At 46.2% G+C, this 24485-nt stretch overlaps 1 protein-coding gene across 1 annotated transcript; it reads right to left on the minus strand.

The window, feature by feature from the left end:
• Nucleotides 1-3444: 3444 nt before the first annotated feature.
• Nucleotides 3445-14167, minus strand: WDR74 (WD repeat domain 74). Its single transcript, XM_069740263.1, has 11 exons — nt 14085-14167; nt 13851-13957; nt 11723-11844; nt 11017-11080; nt 10527-10670; nt 7977-8078; nt 7738-7838; nt 6457-6512; nt 6222-6364; nt 5503-5559; nt 3445-4220 (listed from the first exon to the last, which is right to left on the minus strand). The coding sequence occupies exons 1-11, from the start codon at nt 14140-14142 to the stop codon at nt 4032-4034; spliced, it is 1143 nt and encodes a 380-aa protein (XP_069596364.1). The 5' UTR covers nt 14143-14167; the 3' UTR covers nt 3445-4031.
• Nucleotides 14168-24485: the final 10318 nt, after the last annotated feature.

Raw genomic sequence — 24485 nt, forward strand, 5'->3', positions numbered from 1 at the left:
GAAGACATGAGTCTGCAACATGCCCGAGGGGTCCCTCCTTATAGTCACATCCAGAAAATCTAAAAACACCCCACTATAACAAAAAGTTAAATGAATATTAAGGTCTTTGCTATTTAAAGCCTCAAATAAATGCGCATGGTCGATCGGAGTGCCCTGCCAGACAAAAAAAAGATATCGTCTATGTAGCGTGTCCAGAAAGGGACACGCTCCATAGACCCCAATTTGTCAGACAGGAAGCGGTCCTTCTCCCACAGCCCCAGGAAGAGACCGGCATAGCACGGCGCAAAGGCTGCCCCCATGGCGGTACCCTGGAGCTGCAGGTAGAAGCACCCCTTAAAAACAAAAAAATTGTAAGGGTGAAATCCAATAGCTCCAGCAGAAATGTACGAATCCCAGTGGACAAAGATGAAGTTTCCAAAAAGAATTTCACAGCTGCTAAGCAGTCAGTATGTTTAATATTTGTATAGAGGGACTCGACATCCGCTGAAACCATCAGAGTATCACCCTCGAGATGCAGTCCGTTGACCCTGCGCAAGAGGTCCCCTGTATCCTTGAGGAAGGAAGGGAGGCCCGAGACCAGAGGTTGAAGGTAGTAATCGATTCATTTGTTGACATTTTCCAAGAAATTACCAACCCCAGAGATAATTGGTCTACCATGTGGTGTGGCAGAATTTTTATGAATTTTCGGGAGCAGGTAGAAGGTAGAAATCATAGGTTCAGGAACTACCAAGGCCAATGCTAGATCTTTGGAGAAAACGCCGTCCTCAAGGACGTGTTTATCAGGGGCCTGCTGGGTTTGGGGAACGAGGATATTTCTTCCCTTTCCCCCTTTAGGATAGCTCCAGCGACCTGACTTGCCCTTGCCTTAGAAATCGCTTTGAGGGGCTTGATCTTTTGAGGGACGAAAAAAACCTCTTCTTCGGATTCCTCTGTTCGGGAAGTGCCTTTTTATCTGTGGCTTTGTCGAATATATCATCAAGGGCCTGACCAAATAGCGACCCTGAAAAGGAATGGCACAAAGTTTTGCTTTGGATATGATGTCGCCACTCCAGGACTTCAGCCACAGAGCTCTCCTGGCAGAGTTGGAAAGGACCGCAGATTTGGCTGCCACTCTAACAGATTCTGCCGAGGAGTCAGCAAGAAACCCCGTAGCCTTCTGAAGAAGGGGAAGGGAATCAAGAATCACTTCTCTCAATGTTCCCTGGGTAAGGTGATCCTCTATAGTGCGTAGCCACCGAAACAGAGATCTAGCCACACGATTAGAAGCTATGTTTGAACTAAGGTTAGTGGAGGTATCCCAAGATCTCCTAAGCAGGCTTTCCATTTTCCTATCCATGGGGTCCCTGACCTGAGACGAGTCTTCAAATGGAAGGGCTGTCTTTTTTGTCACTCTGGACGTCTACTTTTGGAGTGTCCCACAGAGAGGTGTCCCCGTCTGAAAGGGAAGCGTTTTTTAACGCCGATGGTATACAAAGCCCCTTCTTGGGGGACTCCCATTCATGCAGAATGAAACTCTGCACATTCTCATGGACTGGAAACCCCTTTAGTTTTCTAGGTTTTAAGCCCCCAAACATTTCGTCCTGCACTGACTGTTTTACCTCTTCTTCCTCACCACCCATTGTCCCCCTGACCATACTAATTAATTCTCGTATGTCCTCAGAGGAGAAATAATATTTTTGTATTTTCCTCTTTGGGGATAGAAGTGGAGCCCTCATTCTCCCACGTCTTCCGAATCAGAAGAACATAATTCACTGGAGTCTGAGTCAGACTCTGCCACAGATATTTTCCTCTTTTCTGGAGGAGGCTGCAGTAATAGGGACTGGGAAAGGGCCGATACTGACTACTGCACTTCTTGCTTAATGAGGGATTTAATGCTTTCGAGGAGAGATGGTTGTTCGGTGCGTAACACCTCATCTGTACAGGACTGGCAAAGCTTCTTCTTGCATGATGAAGGAAGCTTGGATGCACACACACCACACTTGCGGTCTTCCGCTTTTCTGGATGTTTTGTCTCTCTTGGGGGCAGGAGCCTTGTCTCCCTAAAAGAGAGAGAAGCGGACTAAGTCTAATTCCACCCAGAAGTAAAAAAGGACCTTCGTCCGCTACTCACAGTAGGAGGGAGGACGCCAGGCTCAACAGATGCAGAGAGGGGGGTTTTGTAACCGTCCATAGCCCAACCACAGTCAGACAGACAGTGGGTCTTACCTGGTGGAGAACCCTGACCAGGGTTAAATAACCGAGGTCTGGCGTCCGAAATATCGTGCTCCTCCTCTCCCAGGTCCGCAGGGGGGAGGGGGAAGGACCCAGGCGGGAACACCCCACATGGCTGCCGAATCTGAAGCACCAGCGGCTGTGCTGGGCACGCGTGCGTTCCGCCCTGGAACGCACAGAGAGTGAACCGGAAGTACAGGCGCGTCACTTCCGATGTGCGCGTGCTCCAGAATCCAGCGCAGACAGGAGAGGAGGAAAGCCAGGGAGTCGCGAGGGGACCCCGGCCGCACGTCCCCGCCCCGCTTTACCCCCGGAGGGGAGGGATAGGGGTCCTGAGTCCAGGAATCAACCTGGAGACGGGAGCAGCCGCAAACGGAGGAGAGCATCGCACCCGAGCCCAGCTGCCCGGCTAACAGTAAGTTGAACTGCGTGCTCCTAACACCAGCCACGGCAGCACACAGCAGGACCTCTTCATGCCCCATAGGGGACAGGAAAAACACTGGAGGTGGCGGGGAGGGTATTTAACCTCTTGTGTTTCCTGTCTCCCATTAGGGCGGGGAGACATCCTCCTGTACCACAGTCGTGGAAAGTAACTAGAGAAATATATATTTTTTTAACTTTACTCTTGTTTCTATAGTTTCCATGGGAGAATAGAAGCTGCAATCTTTTGATTGCTTGTGCAACATAGAGCGGGGCTGCAGCTCATCGCCGGAGCTAGAAGCAAACAGGGGCAGCCCACCTTAGACAAAACCATACATCTAAGGTGTGAAAGGGGTTAATGTATGGATATTAGTGATGAGTGAGCATGCTCAGTTGCTAATACAGTGACTTTGGCGTGCTTGAATAATATGCTCAAGTCACCGTGGCTGCATGTTTCGCGTATGTTCAACAGCCTCAACACCTCCAGGGATAGCCTGTGTTGCATCTGTCGAACAGCCACAGGGACTTGATCATATCAGTTAAGCACTCAGAAGATACTCTATTCGCACACGAGCATGCTCAGATAACACCTTATCCCAGCAAGCTCGCTCATCACTAATAGATATACATAAGCTAGGCTCAGTCTAACTACCATGTACTAGTTATGCAAGAATCTGCACTACGACAGCTTTGGACTGGGGTTTTTGCACATGGAACTGCATGTATAGCTCCAGTGTTTTTAATTCTTGTCGTAGAGAGCAGCAGTACAACCTTCCACAGTCATCATTTGATTAACCAGAGTTACACAAGCCGATAACTGGTTATTATGAATTTATGTACAATGTCAAAGTAGCGGATCATATGATAATTTGGGCTAGGTTGTTATCCCTGTCTTACAGATCTCATGCCTCTGTTGTAAGGCAAATTCTTTTAAAAGAGTTATTCCCAAATTATTACATTATCTCATAGTTCTAGTATAGGGTATAACTTAATAATTACGGAGAGTCCCCAACATTCCCGAGATCGTGCTGTGGAACAACAGGAATGGCGTTCCTTACAAAGCCCCACACTTTACCTCCACTGCATCAATTACCTATGTGACTGCCAGAAAAAGCCAAGTGCTGTACTCTGCTTTCTCCAGCAGGACCGTAAACAATAAATGGAGGGGTGTACATGCGCACTTCTGCTCCATCCAAAATCTCTCGAAGTCTGAGTGGTGGGACCCCCAGCAATCAGTAAGTTATGCCTTATCTTATGGATACGGGATAACTTATTTTTTAAATAACCCTGTAAATATAAATGAGACAATATTGTGTGTTATTGTGTGTAGAACAAGAAGTGCAAAATCCTTTTGCATTGCGCACCGCTTATCAGCGAAGTATAAACAGTCTGAAATAAAAATTAAACTGATTTCTTCTTTTTCTTCTTCTTTTTGTCGTTTTCTGTTGATTCAGCCACCACACTTGGCTCCTGTGCTTCTTTTCTTCTTTTGGAACTGGTTTTGTCTACAATCGTGTCCATGTTGTTCCAGACCTCATCCTTTTCTTCGTCTTTTACATCTTCTGCTTCGGCCGGGATCAATTCTTCATCCTGAAGATTTGTAAGTGAAATTAAATGTTACCAGAATATATGTCTAAAACTTGTGTTTTAGCTGTAAATAAAAGATCCTAGGTTTGCTTATATACTAATAAGTAACATCTCTACTATTATTGTGGAATTCACCCATGTCTTTTTTTTTTGGAAAAGACAAAAATGGATTTGTTGAATTACTGATGTAACTAGAAGCAGAGTGATCCCAGTGATGATTATTATGGGGTCTGTATGGATTCTGTTAAGTGTCCTGTTTTAGGAACAGAGAAAGAAGAGTTCTGCACGATGCACGTTGTTCCATTCTAAAAACCAGAAGCATAACAGACCCCAGGCAGACCCCATAACGAGTGCAGTCCCTCTGCTTCCTTTATGCGATAGATCCATTTCAGGCATTAATTTGGTTACTCCATCTTAAAAATTAACCCCTTTACCCCAAAGAGTGGTTTGCATGTTAATGACCGGGCCAATTTTTACAATTCTGACCACTGTCCCTTTATGAGGTTATAACTCTGGAACGCTTCAACGGATCCCGGTGATTCTGACATTGTTTTCTCGTGACATATTGTACTTCATAATAGTGGTAAAATTTCTTTGATATTACCTGCGTTTATTTGTGAAAAAAAAACGGAAATTTTACGAAAATTTCACAATTTTCCAACTTTGAATTTTTATGCAATTAAATCACAAAAGATATGTCACACAAAATACATGTTATAGTGTAAGATCGCTGATTTGAGACTTTGCTGTGCACTGTGTCAGATCAGCGATCTGACGTGAACTCCTGGAGGCTTCCCGACGCCTGCTCTGCGCAGACAAGCCACCTCCCTGCAGGACCCGGATGCGGCCATTTTGGATCCGGGCCTGCAGGGAGGAGGAGGTAATCGACCCTCAGAGCAACGCGATCACATCGTGTTGCTCCGAGGGTCTCAGGGAAGCACGCAGGGATCCCCCTCCCTTCGCAATGCTTCCCTATACCGCCGGAACACTGCGATCATGTTTGATTGCAGTGTGACGGGGGTTAATGTGCCGGCGGCGGTCCGTGACCGCTCCTGGCACATAATGCCGGATGTCAGCCGACACCCGGCCGCGCTCCCCCCGTGAGCGCGACTGATCGCGCTGGACCTACTATTCAGTCTTTGGGAAGTAGCGCCCACCCCACATGGACGGAATAGTACGTCCAATGGTAGAAAGGGGTTAAATGCCCGAACGCAAGTGTGAACTGAGTCCAATCGCTATTGATCATGGTGTCTTTCACTGAAATTGTGCAAACTGAAAAGCTTACCTCCCACTTGTCTCGTGACGTTAGCAGTAGGCAGTTCAGCCGTGACTTTAGATATACCTGAAGAAGGCAAACAGATGACTAAGTAACGCAAGGCTGCGAAGTAAACTGCTGAGCGAACATCCAAGTGTTGTTAGAAAGGGCGACACAGCGTTCATTTTATTGTAAGTTATTTGCAGCTTTGCACTGGACAGAATATGTTCATGTGTTTAGTAAAAATTTACGTGAAAGACTTTGGATCATGGACGGTGAAGTGTTCCAACAATGGGGCAGAGTTAATTAGTAGTAATTGGTTATTTCTAAGACACAAAACTACTGCAATAATATTTTTTTTAAAAATTATCTTTTAGGCTAGTTACAGATTACAGGTGCTTCATATTAAAAGGAACCCGAGTGCTCTAGGTCCAGTTCTCGAACACTTGATTATAGGCAGTTATCAGATGACAGGTCTAGTTTGTACGCCAAACAACATCCATATAAACTATGAAGACAAATGGACCGGAGTTGTCATCAAGAGACGACCACTTTAAAAGAAACCCTGTAGTAGGCGTGAAGCAGGTAATAATCTTATTGGTTTTCTCGTATATGTATGTGTTCTCAAGCAAGGATAATTATGCCGAGTCCTACTGGGGGAAAGAGACTTATGGCTACTGACAAACTGTACCGCAATGTAGAATATGCAACTGCGACATACTTAGAAGAAATAATACTGAACCGCAAACCTTATGCAAAAGCTTCTTGTCATTTAAGCTATGAAGTCTCATGAATCTGTCCAAACCGCAGGAAGCCACCACAGGCAGAGACTTGTGACACTGGATGGATCGCACAGAGCCTGCATTTCCTTTAAGTGCACACATCAGGCGACCTGAAATTATGACAAAAAAAAAAAAAAAATTATATATATATTTTTTACAAACTCAAGATTCAATAGGTTACTATGACTAGAGTACGACTTACCTTTCCTCAGATCAATCACACCCATGTGACCATGAGAGTTTCCAACCACTACAGACCTGTACAGGAAAGGAAATGGTTGCGAGTACTGTTATTTTCCTGTACTTAGTAGAGATATTTTTACTCTACTGCAGTGTTATTTTACAAGACCATGAATACAGCATTGCCCTGAATCCAAATTGATGCCTGGTCCAACCGCAGGTCTACTGACCCCAACACACAGCTTCATATACGCCAATGAAGCCATTCACTCTGACCAGGAGTCCAGCGCTTGATCTGGGTATTGTGGGCTTTGAAATACAGATGCTTAAATCTAGCCCAAGTTAAGACAGTCATTCTTCAAAGTCCATATATACACTGCTACGCACAACAACTGACTGTGGGTCTCCCCATTTACTTACAGCCTAATAGGCATATATGAGGCTGCGAGATTGACCACAGATGTCTTTACTAGTGATGAATATACTTGTTACTCAAGATTTTCCGAGCATGTTCGGGTGTCCTCAGAGTATTTTTTAGTGCTCGGAGATTTAGTTTTCTTCGCCGCAGCTGAATGATTTACAGCTATTAGCCAGCATAACTACATGTGGGGATTCCCTAGCAACCAGGCAACCCCCACATGTACTTATGCTGGCTAACAAATGTAAATCATTCAGCTGCGGCATTAAAAACTAAATCCCTGAGCAATCAGAAAAAAAAAAAATACTCGGAGGACACCAGAGCATGCTCGGGAAATCTCGAGTAATGAGTATATTCGCTCATCACTAGTCTTTACTCAATCTGTGCATTGGGGTCCGTTTGTAGACTGAAATACGGCCATCTGAACCAGGCTTTAACCTAAAATTACACGTAAGGTTTTTTTCCCTTCCATTACAGCTACGCAGCAACTTTAGGTCACCCCACAAGTTACAGTGAAATATTTTACCATTTTATCATAATTATCAGAACAGGACTAATATTCCAAAGACTTGTTGCACGGTCGTAACGAAGCAATTTTACAGCAATTCTGAACAGACAGCTCATTTTAGTGTAGCCCCGGGCTTATTAAAGGAAAACATTGCAAATGGTGAAAGCTACAGTATATAAAAAAAAAAGGGGTAGCAGATCTGCTCAGTTTATGATGCAGTTTTTCCTCTGTTCTGTGTGGATGAGATTTAACAAAATGCCACCTGTCGAAATATGCCCTCCGCATTCAAATGTCACAACGGTGAATAGAAACCGGTTCTGTTACTGCACCGTCACAGTTTAGCTAAATGCGCACACATTGTCTGGTCACAAGATTACCTGCCATCTGGAGTGATGCTCAAAGCAGTCAATGGATCTTCCCCAAAAAGAACCTCCAGAACCGGCCGTTTCTGTGTGGAGCTGGGATCATATATTCTTACCTGCCAAGAGGCAATTCAGTCAGTTATGACTCCACGCTTCAAAACAAGCAATTAGATTTTTAATTAATGCTAAAAAGCAAGTTTCATATAATTTTGTACTATCCATAACAATAGTGACAGCAAAAACTTCACACTCACCTGATGATGACTCGTGCACGTCACTATTTTATCTGACTCTGGAATAAAATCCAGGTCACGTATCCAAACAGGCACCCGGAGATCTAACCAGTCATTCCTGACCTGGAGGAAGATAAACATGATGCAATATGGAATTTAATATATGAAAATAAAAAAACATGACAAATTACAAAGCCTGTGCATGTCGAGTGCAGAACGGTGCAGTAACTCAGTGCTAGTCTTAGTGACTGCAGCAGAGGGATAATGTAAACAATTACATTTTGTGAAGCCCCGGAATAGAACAATTTGTTGGGAGAATTATGTCTCGATCATTTATTTATCTGAGAATAAGCTTCTACGAGGGGTGATCCAAAAGTAATGATAATCAGTTATTTCTATTGCACACACAAATTAAAATAAAATGTTTTCTTCTCTCTTAGGTACCCACTAGTCCAGGAAAACAAAATCACTTAAATAGACCACGATTCCCGGGAGCTACATTCATTTGAATATGAACTGCCGAGGAGTGAACATCAAAATGGAAAAAAAACGAGCTCAGAGCTGTCATCAAATACCTCTGCTTGAAAAAAATGACTACCAAAGACATACACAGCGACTTGGTGGAAACATTGGGGGACTCTTCTCCTCCATATTCCACAGTTGCACGCTGGGCCAAGGAATTTAAGCTGGGAAGAACATCGACGGAAGATGAACATCGTGAAGGACGCCCATCCACGTCCCTCAATGAAGAAAACGTGAAAAAAGTTGAAGAAGTTGTATTGGCAGATCGAAGAGTGACTATCAGGCATGTAGCTGAGGTCCCAGGGATCTCATATGGCAGTATTCAACGAATCCTTGCAAAAGAATCGCATATGAGAAAGGTCTCCGCGCGTTGGGTGCCAAAAATGTTAACCGACGAGCAAAAGAAGAAACGAGTTGACATTTCAGTAGCAAATCTCGAAAAGTTCCAAGCAGACAAGGTAAATTTTTTGTCACGTTTTTTGACCATGGACGAGACCTGGATCCACCACTTTGATCCCGAAACTAAACAACAATCGATGACATGGAAACGAGCCGACGAACCGACGCCGAAGAAATTCAAAGTGTCAAGCTCAGCAGGGAAGGTTATGGCGTCCGTTTTTTGGGACGCTGAAGGAATTATTATGGTGGACTATTTGGAGAAGGGAGCCACTATTACGGGCTCCTACTACGCAGAACAAATAAGAAGATTGTGGGAGGCTATCAAGGAGAAAAGGGGCGGCAAACTGCGGGCTGGAGTGTTGTCTCACCAAGATAACGCGCCGGCTCACAAAGCTGCAGTTGCCATGGCTACCATTCAAGAAGCGGGCTTTGAACTGGTGGAACACCCCCCCTATTCACCAGATCTAGCCCCCAGTGACTTCTTTCTCTTTCCTCGGCTCAAGGAACACCTCCGGGGCAAGAAATTTGATGACAATAGCGACGTGATAACCACTGTTGGGGATTTTTTTGAGGGTCAAGATCAAGAATTTTTTTTGAAGGGAATTCTAAGTTTAGAAAAGAGATGGACTAAATGTATAGACTTGTTAGGAGACTATGTAGAAAAATAAAACTTTTTTTTGACTATATTCATTGTGTTTAGTATTGATTATCATTACTTTTGGATCGCCCTTCGTATAATGTTAAGAGAAAAAAAAATTGATTCCAACACTACATAATATGCATGTACGCCAGTTTTCTGGTGGGGAAAACAGGTAAACCTACAAATGTTTGAATTTTTTTTTTTTTTGTACACAACTTCACCTTTTCACAAGAAAAAAAAACAAAAATTTTATAGGTAAGGCTTAGCAGGGCGGAACATGGCCCATTGCTGCCTGGCAAGTCTACTATAATTTACACCAGAAACACTTGGTGCGAATCAATTAGCAGGACCCTCTGCATTAGTTATCTGTGACATTTGGATGGGAGCCCTGACAACGGACCTCCAATTATCCGAAGCTCTGTTGATTAGCGACCTGACACAATGCCACATGGGCGTTATATGCTGCAATAATGCCACCGCGCCAGGCCGCAGCCAACTACCACAAATGACTGATTAAGCAGATGAAGCCGGTCCTGATAATTGATTCACACCAACTCTAACTAGAAGCTGTAGTAAATGAAATTAGAAATCCAGACCAGGCGACAGATTTTCTTATAACTGGCACAGATTTAATTTACTGGCACATGAACGGGTGACAAGTTTTTAGGAAGTGTCCTTCTGTTAATTTAACTCCAATTAGCTTTTTGTTCACGTCTGTGGAACATAATGTACATTTGATAAATTTTTCCCCACTGTATGAGAACATCAGCTACAAACCAATAGAAAAAGCAAGAAGATTGGATACCCGCTGCAGACTGAACCAAGTAAGTGGCTGCAAGGACAAGCCTGCTTCCATCACGTTGTGGCAAAGCAGCGTCAGCCATTGCCATTTTCCTTTACATTTCGGACTCTCGAATAAAGAGGTATTCTTACTTTTGAATGGAATGTCCTTTAATCCCTTCATACTAGTAAAACTTTACAAATATCCCAAAACGTCCCTTACAACTTACATTTTTGGCTCTGAAGATCGGCTCTTCCGGTCTCTGCAGATCCCAGATTTTTAGGTCATTCTCTTTGCCTCCAGTTCCTACTTTGTGACGCTGAGTATCACACAGACGCATTTTCTCTACCGCAGCACCAACTTGCACTTCCAGCTGGAAAACATACATAAGTGCACAAATATTACACAAATTTTTCGCACAACAGGGCAATATCTGCTTTTGCCTGTATGTTTGGTACATTAATACAGTCAATCCCCTGCACGACAACCAATTTTGGCAGCCTCCCTAGACTAGGAGCCCTAACACTAAGTGGGTATTCTGCCTCTGCCCACTTCTGCATACAAAGGCAGGTTGGGCCAGCGACGTGGTCCCTCATTTACTGAGGTCTGTTTATTTGCAGGTAACACCGTTACACTGTACCAAAATATAATGACGACAAACCATATTATACAAGGAAAAGCACCTGGAAAATCATATACTTTATTCAGTCTCAACTCACATTTTCGTTTGATCCTTCTTTCCACACCTTTAGCAGTCCGGACTCCACACACGTTACAAGAGCACTGAAAAAGAAAAAAAGATTCCCAATGATCAGCAATGCAAAGAATCCAGAGTGCCAAGCCATGGCTTTAATAGCAGGCCGTACTTTTCTTATAACAGAATAATTAACTACTATGATAGTTTTTAGAGCAATGCACCAGAAGATTTCCATTACTTTCTAACAAGCATTGCCACATCTTTTGCCTTGGAGTCACATCTGGCTATGCTCTCAAAGTGAATAAGCTGCAAATTTAGGACTTATTCACATGTCATTTTGCTTTTGTAAACATGAAAAAGGCAGTATTTCACAGTACCAGCAAAGTGGATGAGATTTCAGAAATCCCATACTGTTAATTTTTTTTTTTCTTTAAACATACTGTTTAAGTAATGTCAATGGCATGAGTGACAATTGATCTGTGCGGGTGCTTGGTTTCGCACCCCCACTGTTATGATATTGATCGATGAGGAGCAGGGTGGCAGAATGATATAAAAAGTGCGTTTCTTTTACTCACTTATATGGCGCCATTAATGTCACAGTGCTTTACAGACATCGGTACCGTCCTCACTGGAGTTCACAATCTAGATTCCCTATTATGTAAATCTTCCTGCACTACAACAACCCTATTTCCACACCTAATAAGTGTCAATATATAGTAGCTACTTACTTGTCAAGCACACCAAGACCCCTAAATAATCCCTCGCCGCCTCTGCACTCATGAAATTCAGTAAATTTTGATTTTTCAGTGTTGAAGACTCGTACAGTCCCATCTCGGCAGCCCAGCAGCACCTGAAATAACATGGAAGTGAAACAAATGTTCATTGCAATATCATACGTATAATATATCATACGTTAAAAAAAATTATATAAAGAAGAGATTGGATCATAACCGGCACCGGCCCCCACAGACCAAAACCCTCACATACTGCACCAGCGTGTGCCCCCATAGACCAGCGCCCCCCACATACTGCACCGGCGTGTGCCCCCATAGACGAGCGCCCCCTCATACTGCACCGGCGTGTGCCCCCATAGACCAGCGCCCCCACATACTGCACCGGCGTGTGCCCCCATAGACCAGCGCCCCCACATACTGCACCGGCGTGTGCCCCCATAGACCAGCGCCCCCACATACTGCACCGGCGTGTGCCCCCATAGACCAGCGCCCCCACATACTGCACCGGCGTGTGCCCCCATAGACCAGCGCCCCCACATACTGCACCGGCGTGTGCCCCCATAGACCAGCGCCCACACATACTGCACCGGCGTGTGCCCCCACAGACCAGCGCCCCCACATACTGCACCGGCGTGTGCTCTCATAGACCAGCACCCCCACATACTGCACCAGCGTGTGCCCCCATAGACCAGCACCCCCACATACTGCACCGGCGTGTGCCCCCACAGATCAGCGCCCCCACATACTGCACCGGCGTGTGCCCCCATAGACCAGCGCCCCCATACTGCACCAGCATGTACCCCCATAGACCAGCGCCCCCATACTGCACCAGCGTGTACCCCCATAGACCAGCGCCCCCATACTGCACCAGCGTGTGCCCCCATAGACCAGCGCCCCCACATACTGCACCAGCGTGTACCCCCATAGACCAGCGCCCCCATACAGCACCGGCGTGTGCTCTCATAGACCAGCGCCCCCATACTGCACCAGCGTGTGCCCCCATAGACCAGCGCCCCCATACAGCACCGGCGTGTGCTCTCATAGACCAGCACCCCCACATACAGCACCAGCGTGTGCCCCCATAGACCAGCACCCCCGCATACTGCACCGGCGTGTGCCCCCACAGATCAGCGCCCCCATACTGCACCAGCGTGTGCCCCCATAGACCAGCGCCCCCATACTGCACCAGCGTGTGCCCCCATAGACCAGCGCCCCCATACTGCACCAGCGTGTGCCCCCATAGACCAGCGCCCCCATACTGCACCAGCGTGTGCCCCCATAGACCAGCGCCCCCACATACTGCACCAGCGTGTGCCCCCATAGACCAGCACCCCCACATACTGCACCGGCGTGTGCCCCCACAGATCAGCGCCCCCATACTGCACCAGCGTGTGCCCCCATAGACCAGCGCCCCCATACTGCACCAGCGTGTGCCCCCATAGACCAGCGCCCCCATACTGCACCAGCGTGTACCCCCATAGACCAGCGCCCCCATACAGCACCGGCGTGTGCTCTCATAGACCAGCACCCCCACATACTGCACCAGCGTGCCCCCATAGACCAGCACCCCCACATACTGCACCGGCGTGTGCCCCCATAGACCAGCGCCCCCATACTGCCCCGGCGTGTGCCCCCATAGACCAGCACCCCCACATACTGCACCGGCGTGTGCCCCCATAGACCAGCGCCCCCATAGACCAGCACCCCCACAGACCAGCGCCCCGACATACAGGACCAGCGTGTGCCCCCATAGACCAGGGCCCCCACATACTGCACCAGCGTGTGCCCCCATAGACCAGCACCCCCACATACTGCACCAGCGTGTGCCCCCATAGACCAGGGCCCCCACAGACCAGCACCCCCACATACTGCACCGGCGTGTGCCCCCATAGACCAACGCCCCCACATACTGCACCGGCGTGTGCCCCCATAGACCAGCGCCCCCATACTGCACCAGCGTGTACCCCCATAGACCAGCGCTCCCATACTGCACCGGCGTGTGCCCCCATAGACCAGCGCCCCCACATACTGCACCGGCGTGTGCCCCCACAGACCAGCGCCCCCACTGACGGCACTGGCTCTCACAGACCAGGGCCCATACACCAAATGCAGTCCCTCTCACCTCACACTCCTGGGGGTCTCCATAGCACATGACGCTGATCTCCTGGCTGCGGTCCAGTGAGGACACCTCCGTGTAGTTGGCCGCCTGCTTCTTCACCAGGTTGATGCCTGTAGATGTGAATAGTAAAGTATAACGGCACAGGACACGTACACAGCCCGGGACCACCTCTGTGGTGTCTGCCGCCCCTCACACACAGACACAAGGGGGCTCACAACACAAGGCTCAACTCCTCACCCTTCAGAATCCCAGTTTCGGTACCGACCCACACGTGGTTCTGTGCAGGCGCCGCCATGTTTACCAGTCGGGTAAGGGCAACTTCCGCCTTGCGACTTCCTGTTGGGCCGAGGAGGCTGATGGGAAATGTAGTCTGCGCTGCCTGACAGTGATAGAGGCACAGCCGCTTCTGCTCGTGCACATTCACTGCGGAATTGTTGCAGATTTTTCCCTCTTTGCAATCCAGTTGCTAAAATCCTCATTTATTTAGGTCCTGGGGTTTTCTGGTCTGTAGTGCACAGCCATTAATCCGCCTCCATTCTGGATCTGTGAGGTGTGGCAGTGTTCACACACAGAGGAAAGACACATGCGGTTTGCTCCACATTGAGGCCGTAGGCAACCACACAGGAGCTGAGTCATCGTTACATTGCGCCTTTTCTTTGCGCCATATTCATTATTTTTTATAAGCGACTATTTCATAGTCATTTTTTTACGTGTTCGCCTGTTTTGTTTTTACACCATTTTGGCCAGTTGGTTCAGGCTTTTCCATCCGATTCATCACTTGTTGCAATATTTTTGCACTAATGTGCTCCAGTCCCTTCCCCCATGAGACATTTAATGTACATGCTGGATTTTTTTTTTTTGTCTGAGCGTTTGCAAAACGTCTGATTTAAAGTTAAGGATTTGCAGATAAAGTTCAGAGCCAAATAAAGACCATTTTTGAATTTGCGCACATTTAACGAACCGCTTTTCCTAGTTTGATGAATTTACCGCAGCAAAACGGCAACTAACAAGACAAAAAAAAAGAAACTTGCTTTTTTTTTTAAAGGGCAAGTGATGAATCGCGGCCAGACTACGGACGTAATATTTTGATCAGCGTGTGATCCAAGTGTCATCTGTTATTCTCATACAAGGAGAAAAATATTTTAAAAAGTTCCACCTCCTCCGATGTGACGGTCTGTGAAAATCCTGGTCATCCTTGCACTGTGCGTTTTTTTCACAGACCCATAGACTTACATTGCTGATTTTCATCCGACCTGCAGCGTTTCTGTACCCATTGAGTCAGGCACATCCGCAGGAAAATCGCAGGTGTAAAAAAGATGTGCGGTTTTGCTGCGGATGTGGGTGTGAGAAACGCTGCAGATCAGGAGGAAAAGTGTGTGGGCGGAGACTGTGTGTGTGTGAAGATGTGTGTGTCTGTGTGCCGGTGTTTGTGTGTGTCTGTGCGCGTGTGTGTGTGCGGGGCTGTGTGTGTGCGCGGCTGTGTGTGTGCGTAGCTGTGTGTGTGTGCGCGGCTGTGTGTGTGTGTAGGCAGGCATCGTCCGATGGGACTACTAGTCCCATCCAGCTATGCCTACTACAGTGACAGCTAGCCGGATGATGGGACAGCAGTAGTCCCATCATCCGGCTACTGTGTTCAAGTGTAAAAAAAAAACCACACACATATATACACATGCGGTACATACAACATACAGTACATACTCACCAATCACCTAGTCCCCGAAGCCCTCGATCACCTGTAAAAAGAATAAAATAATAAACCAGCAGTATACTCCCTGATCCGATGTAATCCATTTAATAACAAGTGTCCCACGATGATCTCCCGTGGAGGGCTGTCACATCGGCAGATGCGACCGCTCTCCTGGGGCACCGGTGATACAGTGACAGGAGGTAATCATCCGCACTGTATCACTCCGCCACCGGGAGTTCAGTACAGTTCATACTGTCACTTGCGGCACCGCTGCGAGGGAAAATTCTAACACAGCATTGCCATAAAGTGAGAAAATGAACCCATTGTCTCCTGTCAGGGTGTCACTGAAGGCCTATAGAGGTGTCACATCTCCTGATGTGACTGCTCTATAGGGGAGATCATCCTGGGACACTCGTTATTAAATGGACTGCATCGGATCAGGGAGTACTGTATATGTGTTGGTTTATTATTTTCATTTTTTTTTTAGGAGATCGAGGGTGTCGCATGGATTGGCAGAACAATAAAGATGGCAAAACTGTGTAGTGTTTTATTTCATTAAAATACTTTATTCTGGTTGGGTCTTTGTTTATTTAACCCTTTCACAACTATAGGATTAGTAATGGATAGGTGTCTTATTGACGTCTCTCCATTACTAAGCCGGCTTGATGTCACCTTACAATTCAAAGGTGACATTAACCCCCTATTACCCCATATGCCACCACTACAGGGCAGTGGGAAGAGAGAGGCTAAGTGCCGGAAATGGCGCATCTTAGAGATGCGCCATTTATGGGGTGGCTGTGAGTTGGTGTTTATAGCCCGGGGGGCAATAACCATGGACCCTTCCTAGGCTATGAATATCAGCCCGCAGCTGTCTGCATAGCCTTTTCTGGCTATTAATTATAGGGGGACCCCATGTCATTTTTTGGGGGGTCCCCCTATTTTAATAGCCATTAAAAGCATATAGCTGCGGGCTGAGATTCATAGCCTGGGAAGATCCATGGGTATTAACCCCTTCCCAGGCTATAAACATCGGCCCACAGTCGCTGGCTTTCCCTCTCTGGTGTAGACAATTGTGCGGGAGGCAACGCCATTTTTTTTCAAATCTCTTTTTAAATTAAACATATTGCGTTTAAGGCCGGGGTCACACTCGCATGAGTCTCTCGCATCAATATCCGCCACTGCCACCGGCACTCGGGACCGGAGTGTGCGGCTGTATGAATTTCTATGTAGCTGAACGCTCCGGTTTGAGTGCCGGCAGCAGTGCCGGGTACTGAGGTGCAAGACTCGTGCGAGTCTCTCGCAAGTGGGACGCCGGCCTAACACAGATTTTGTGTGTGTGTCTTTATTTAACTCATTATGTACCATTTTATGTTTATTACAAAACATCGGGCTTGGTATTATCTATCTATAGATATATCTATCCATCATCTATCGATAGATCTATCTGTCTGTGTGTGTGAACATTATTCTTCAATGGAGTATGTAAATGAAGAGGTTGGACAAGAAATGACATCACAATTCTTTTTTTGTTAACTAATAGGTCTTCATTTAGATTACAAAAATGCACACAAATCCGCATGAAATAAATGCATGAAAATCCGCGTCAAAAACGCATCAAATCCGAGCGGATTTTTACTTGCGTTTTCTGCCAAGAGATGCAGAATCTGTACAGAAAATTCCACTGGCAAATCTGCAACGTGTGCACATACCCTCATTGTAATGAAACCGCCTGTGGACCCCCTTGCATGTTTGCTATACATAATGATTTAATATGCAAATTGCCTCTTCAGAGAAAAAGAGGACTTGAACTCTATTGCGCCACCTATTGGAAGTAGCGATCCTACTAGTCACAATCAACCCTTTAATGAGCCTTGCAATATGACTTAGGATAAATAGCCAAATCAGCATCTCAATTCGCAGACACAGTGTTTCGGGCTGTTGGCCCTCATCAGTGCAAAGCATGCGAACTAGGTGAGAGGCTAATGATTTAGGCATAGATTATATTATTATGGGCATGGATTTTTTCAAAAGAACAAGAGGAGGTGCATCCGTGCAATCAGCTCTGGAGACCAGCGCCAGTTCTGAAATCAAAAGTTTGCCCAGTCCGGATGTTAACAAGACCACGGTGATTGGTCAGGTGACTAGAAAAGTGAGTTATCGGATATTTTCGCAGGCATGTGGTCAGAAGACACCAAAATAGAACTTGATATCAACTCCACTCGCCGTGTTTGGAGGAAGAGAAGGATGAATACAACCCCAGGAAGACCGTGCCAACCGTGAAGCATGGCAAGGAAAACCTCATACTTTGGGGGTGCTTTTCTGTGAAGGAGACAGGACGACTGCACCGTATTGGAGGTAGGATGGATGGGGTCATGTATCGCAAGATTTTAGCCAACAACCTCCTTCCCTCAGAAAGAGCAATGAAGATGGGTCGTGACTGGGTCTTCCAGCATGACAATGACCCGAAGCACACAGCCCGGGCAACTAAGGAATGGCTCCATAAGAAGCATTTCAAGAGCCTAGAGTGGCCTAGCCAGTCTCCAGACCTGAACCCAATAGAAAATCTTATTTTTCCCAAATGTAGCGCAAATGTAGGAAACCTTGATTATAATGGAGAGAAAATGGGCACCAAACTGAAGCAAAATCAAGGGAATATCAGCAAAATGCATCCACATTTTCTGAAAATTGAGGCAAAAAAAATGAATAAAGTGGTAGGGTTCGTGCACATGTCTGTATTTTTGGTCTAAGTGCCATCCGACAGAACATTGCATCACACTTAGACTAAAGTTATTCTATGGGTTGTAAAAATTTCAGATTTTTCCCACGGACTGAGCCGATCTGAGGAAGAATCGCTGCATACCCTGTGTACAGCAGCCCCATAGACTATCATTGCCATGAGTGTTATCTGTGAAATACACGGCTAGCACTCATACGCAAAAAACATTACTCTGAATAAGCCCTTAGGGCCAGAAGCCAAACCACAACCCCCATTTGCAGAAACGTGTTTCAGGGTGTTTGTCCCTCATCAGTACAGAGCAGGAGAACTGGCTTAGCTATGTGAGCGTGCTGTGTAAAACAGCAAACTTGTACTCTAAAATTGATGTCTGAATGAGGCAACGCATTACGAGGCTGAAGTTGGTTTCTTATTCGTCAGTTTCTTATTCGGAGCTGAAGTTGGTTTCTTATTCGTCAGTTTCTTATTCGGCAATTTTTTCTTTTCCGTTTTTTTTAGGTTTAACAACAAAAAATAATCATCATAATAATAAAAGACAATGCAGTGAGGAGCCGTGATGTGAATACGCTTAAAAACGGCAACAAAAACTATAAAACTGGCACAAAAATGGGCATCAAAGTGGGCACCAAAGAGCGCTGAAGAAAGGATTAAATGCCTTTGGGCCACTGATCTCACACTGCAGACATATAGAACAGGACGCCCCACATCAAAACCAGTTATTTCCAGCCTGGCCCAAATGGGTTCTGGGCATCAGAACTGGCATCAAAGTAGGCAGACAGTCAATTTTGGACATATGAATAAGTAACTGATGTTTTTAAGGGGTTAAATGCCTTTGGGCCACTGATACGACACTTAAAATTCACAGACAGTGATGCCCTGCATCAAACCCAGGTCCCATCAACCTGGCCCAAATGGGTTCTGGGCACCAGAACTGGCATCAAAGTGGGCAACCAGCCCATTTTCACAGATTTGAATAAGTAACTGATGTTTTTAAGGGGTTAAATGCCTTTGGGCCACTAATACAACACTTCAAATTCACAGACAGTGATGCCCTGCATCAAACCCAGGTCCCTTCAGCCTGGCCCAAATGGGTTCTGGGCACCAGAACTGGCATCAAAGTGGGCAAACAGCCCATTTTCACAGATTTGAATAAGTAACTGATGTTTTTAAGGGGTTAAATGCCTTTGGGCCACTGATACAACACTTAAAATTCACAGACAGTGATGCCCTGAATCAAACCCAGGTCCCTTCAGCCTGGCCCAAAAGGGTTCTGGGCACCAGAACTGGCATCAAAGTGGGCAAACAGCCCATTTCCACAGATTTGAATAAGTAACTGATGTTTTTAAGGGGTTAAATGCCTTTGGGCCACTGATCTGATGCACAAAATACACAGACAGTGATGCCCTGCATCAAACCCAGGTACCTTCAGCCTGGCCCAAATGGGTTCTGGGCACCAGAACTGGCATCAAAGTGGGCAAACAGCCCATTTTCACAGATTTGAATAAGTAACTGATGTTTTTAAGGGGTTAAATGCCTTTGGGCCACTGATCTGATGCACAAAATACACAGACAGTGATGCCCTGCATCAAATCAACGTCCCTTCAGCCTGGCCCAAATGGGTTCTGGGCACCAGAACTGGCATCAAAGTGGGCAAACAGCCCATTTTCACAGATTTGAATAAGTAACTGATGTTTTTAAGGGGTTAAATGCCTTTGGGCCACTGATACAACACTTACAATTCACAGACAGTGATGCCTTGCATCAAACCCAGGTCCCTTCAGCCTGGCCCAAATGGGTTCTGGGCACCAGAACTGGCATCAAAGTGGGCAAATAGCCCATTTTCTTAGATTTGAATAAGTAACTGATGTTTTTAAGGGGTTAAATGCCTTTGGGCCATTGATCTGATGCACAAAATACACAGACAGTGATGCCCTGCATCAAATCCACGTCCCTCCAGCCTGGCCCAAATGGGTTCTGGGCACCAGAACTGGCATCAAAGTGGGCAAACAGCCCATTTCCACAGATTTGAATAAGTAACTGATGTTTTTAAGGGGTTAAATGCCTTTGGGCCACTGATACAACACTTAAAATTCACAGACAGTGATGCCCTGCATCAAACCCGGGTCCCTTCAGCCTGGCCCAAACGGGTTCTGGGCACCAGAACTGGCATCAAAGTGGGCAAACAGCCCATTTCCACAGATTTGAATAAGTAACTGATTTTTTTAAGGGGTTAAATGCCTTTGGGCCACTGATACAACACTTAAAATTCACAGACAGTGATGCCCTGCATCAAACCCAGGTCCCTTCAGCCTGGCCCAAATGGGTTCTGGCCACCAGAACTGGCATCAAAGTGGGCAAACATCCAATTTTCTTAGATTTGAATAAGTAACTGATGTTTTTAAGGGGTTAAATGCCTTTGGGCCACTGATACGACACTTAAAATTCACAGACAGTGATGCCCTGCATCAAACCCAGGTCCCTTCAGCCTGGCCCAAATGGGTTGTGGGCACCAGAACTGGCATCAAAGTGGGCAAACAGCCCATTTCCACAGATTTGAATAAGTAACTGATTTTTTTAAGGGGTTAAATGCCTTTGGGCCACTGATACAACACTTAAAATTCACAGACAGTGATGCCCTGCATCAAACCCAGGTCCCTTCAGCCTGGCCCAAATGGGTTCTGGGCACCAGAACTGGCATCAAAGTGGGCAAACAGCCCATTTTCACAGATTTGAATAAGTAACTGATGTTTTTAAGGGGTTAAATGCCTTTGGGCCACTGATACGACACTTAAAATACATAGACAGTGATGCCCTGCATCAAACCCAGGTCCCTTCAGCCTGGCCCAAATGGGTTCTGGGCACCAGAACTGGCATCAAAGTGGGCAAACAGCCCATTTTCACAGATTTGAATAAGTAACTGATGTTTTTAAGGGGTTAAATGCCTTTGGGCCACTGATCTGATGCACAAAATACACAGACAGTAATGCCCTGCATCAAATCCACGTCCCTCCAGCCTGGCCCAAATGGGTTCTGGGCACCAGAACTGGCATCAAAGTGGGCAAACAGCCCATTTCCACAGATTTGAATAAGTAACTGATGTTTTTAAGGGGTTAAATGCCTTTGGGCCACTAATACAACACTTAAAATTCACAGACAGTGATGCCCTGCATCAAACCCAGGTCCCTCAGCCTGGCCCAAATGGGTTCTGGGCACCAGAACTGGCATCAAAGTGGGCAAACAGCCCATTTTCACAGATTTGAATAAGTAACTGATGTTTTTAAGGGGTTAAATGCCTTTGGGCCACTGATACAACACTTAAAATTCACAGACAGTGATGCCCTGAATCAAACCCAGGTCCCTTCAGCCTGGCCCAAAAGGGTTCTGGGCACCAGAACTGGCATCAAAGTGGGCAAACAGCCCATTTCCACAGATTTGAATAAGTAACTGATGTTTTTAAGGGGTTAAATGCCTTTGGGCCACTGATCTGATGCACAAAATACACAGACAGTGATGCCCTGCATCAAACCCAGGTACCTTCAGCCTGGCCCAAATGGGTTCTGGGCACCAGAACTGGCATCAAAGTGGGCAAACAGCCCATTTTCACAGATTTGAATAAGTAACTGATGTTTTTAAGGGGTTAAATGCCTTTGGGCCACTGATCTGATGCACAAAATACACAGACAGTGATGCCCTGCATCAAATCCACGTCCCTTCAGCCTGGCCCAAATGGGTTCTGGGCACCAGAACTGGCATCAAAGTGGGCAAACAGCCCATTTTCACAGATTTGAATAAGTAACTGATGTTTTTAAGGGGTTAAATGCCTTTGGGCCACTGATACAACACTTACAATTCACAGACAGTGATGCCTTGCATCAAACCCAGGTCCCTTCAGCCTGGCCCAAATGGGTTCTGGGCACCAGAACTGGCATCAAAGTGGGCAAATAGCCCATTTTCTTAGATTTGAATAAGTAACTGATGTTTTTAAGGGGTTAAATGCCTTTGGGCCACTGATCTGATGCACAAAATACACAGACAGTGATGCCCTGCATCAAATCCACGTCCCTCCAGCCTGGCCCAAATGGGTTCTGGGCACCAGAACTGGCATCAAAGTGGGCAAACAGCCCATTTCCACAGATTTGAATAAGTAACTGATGTTTTTAAGGGGTTAAATGCCTTTGGGCCACTGATACAACACTTAAAATTCACAGACAGTGATGCCCTGCATCAAACCCGGGTCCCTTCAGCCTGGCCCAAACGGGTTCTGGGCACCAGAACTGGCATCAAAGTGGGCAAACAGCCCATTTCCACAGATTTGAATAAGTAACTGATTTTTTTAAGGGGTTAAATGCCTTTGGGCCACTGATACAACACTTAAAATTCACAGACAGTGATGCCCTGCATCAAACCCAGGTCCCTTCAGCCTGGCCCAAATGGGTTCTGGCCACCAGAACTGGCATCAAAGTGGGCAAACATCCAATTTTCTTAGATTTGAATAAGTAACTGATGTTTTTAAGGGGTTAAATGCCTTTGGGCCACTGATACGACACTTAAAATTCACAGACAGTGATGCCCTGCATCAAACCCAGGTCCCTTCAGCCTGGCCCAAATGGGTTGTGGGCACCAGAACTGGCATCAAAGTGGGCAAACAGCCCATTTCCACAGATTTGAATAAGTAACTGATTTTTTTAAGGGGTTAAATGCCTTTGGGCCACTGATACAACACTTAAAATTCACAGACAGTGATGCCCTGCATCAAACCCAGGTCCCTTCAGCCTGGCCCAAATGGGTTCTGGGCACCAGAACTGGCATCAAAGTGGGCAAACAGCCCATTTTCACAGATTTGAATAAGTAACTGATGTTTTTAAGGGGTTAAATGCCTTTGGGCCACTGATACGACACTTAAAATACATAGACAGTGATGCCCTGCATCAAACCCAGGTCCCTTCAGCCTGGCCCAAATGGGTTCTGGGCACCAGAACTGGCATCAAAGTGGGCAAACAGCCCATTTTCACAGATTTGAATAAGTAACTGATGTTTTTAAGGGGTTAAATGCCTTTGGGCCACTGATCTGATGCACAAAATACACAGACAGTAATGCCCTGCATCAAATCCACGTCCCTCCAGCCTGGCCCAAATGGGTTCTGGGCACCAGAACTGGCATCAAAGTGGGCAAACAGCCCATTTCCACAGATTTGAATAAGTAACTGATGTTTTTAAGGGGTTAAATGCCTTTGGGCCACTAATACAACACTTAAAATTCACAGACAGTGATGCCCTGCATCAAACCCAGGTCCCTTCAGCCTGGCCCAAATGGGTTCTGGGCACCAGAACTGGCATCAAAGTGGGCAAACAGCCCATTTTCACAGATTTGAATAAGTAACTGATGTTTTTAAGGGGTTAAATGCCTTTGGGCCACTGATCTGATGCACAAAATACACAGACAGTGATGCCCTGCATCAAATCCACGTCCCTTCAGCCTGGCCCAAATGGGTTCTGGGCACCAGAACTGGCATCAAAGTGGGCAAACAGCCCATTTTCACAGATTTGAATAAGTAACTGATGTTTTTAAGGGGTTAAATGCCTTTGGGCCACTGATACGACACTTAAAATTCACAGACAGTGATGCCCTGCATCAAACCCAGGTCCCTTCAGCCTGGCCCAAACGGGTTCTGGGCACCAGAACTGGCATCAAAGTGGGCAAACATCCCATTTCCACAGATTTGAATAAGTAACTGATGTTTTTAAGGGGTTAAATGCCTTTGGGCCACTGATCTGATGCACAAAATACACAGACAGTAATGCCCTGCATCAAATCCACGTCCCTCCAGCCTGGCCCAAATGGGTTCTGGGCACCAGAACTGGCATCAATGTGGGCAAACAGCCCATTTCCACAGATTTGAATAAGTAACTGATGTTTTTAAGGGGTTAAATGCATTTGGGCCCCTCATGTAGTACTGAAAAAAATTTTTTTTTACTGTTTTTACAAAATTTTTACAGCATGCTTTTTAATATTTTTGAAAGTGTGCAAAAAAGGACCCATGCTAGGCAAATGCAAAACCGCGAAAAATGCTGTCCACTGCAAGAGTTGGGCCTCAGGATGCATTGGTTGTCGTGATTGCATAATTCTGTGTACGCAACCTCATCTTCATCCTCCTCCTCTGCTGAGCTAGTTAGCTGCATGCCTCGGGGTTTACAACATGTGTGAGCTACTACATCA

The sequence above is a fragment of the Ranitomeya imitator genome, chromosome 9 (genome assembly GCF_032444005.1).
Source record: "Ranitomeya imitator isolate aRanImi1 chromosome 9, aRanImi1.pri, whole genome shotgun sequence".
NCBI lineage: Eukaryota > Metazoa > Chordata > Amphibia > Anura > Dendrobatidae > Ranitomeya > Ranitomeya imitator.

Bases quoted from the DNA above. Each gene is read 5' to 3' on its own strand.
- WDR74 (XM_069740263.1), bottom strand. From the start codon at position 14,142: ATGGCGGCGCCTGCACAGAACCACGTGTGGGTCGGTACCGAAACTGGG. The intron at 11,845-13,850 runs GTGAGAGGGACT...ATGTTATTTCAG, and splicing joins GAGACCCCCAGGAGTGTGAG to GTGCTGCTGGGCTGCCGAGA. The intron at 10,671-11,016 runs GTGAGTTGAGAC...TATGTTTTCCAG, and splicing joins AAGAAGGATCAAACGAAAAT to CTGGAAGTGCAAGTTGGTGC.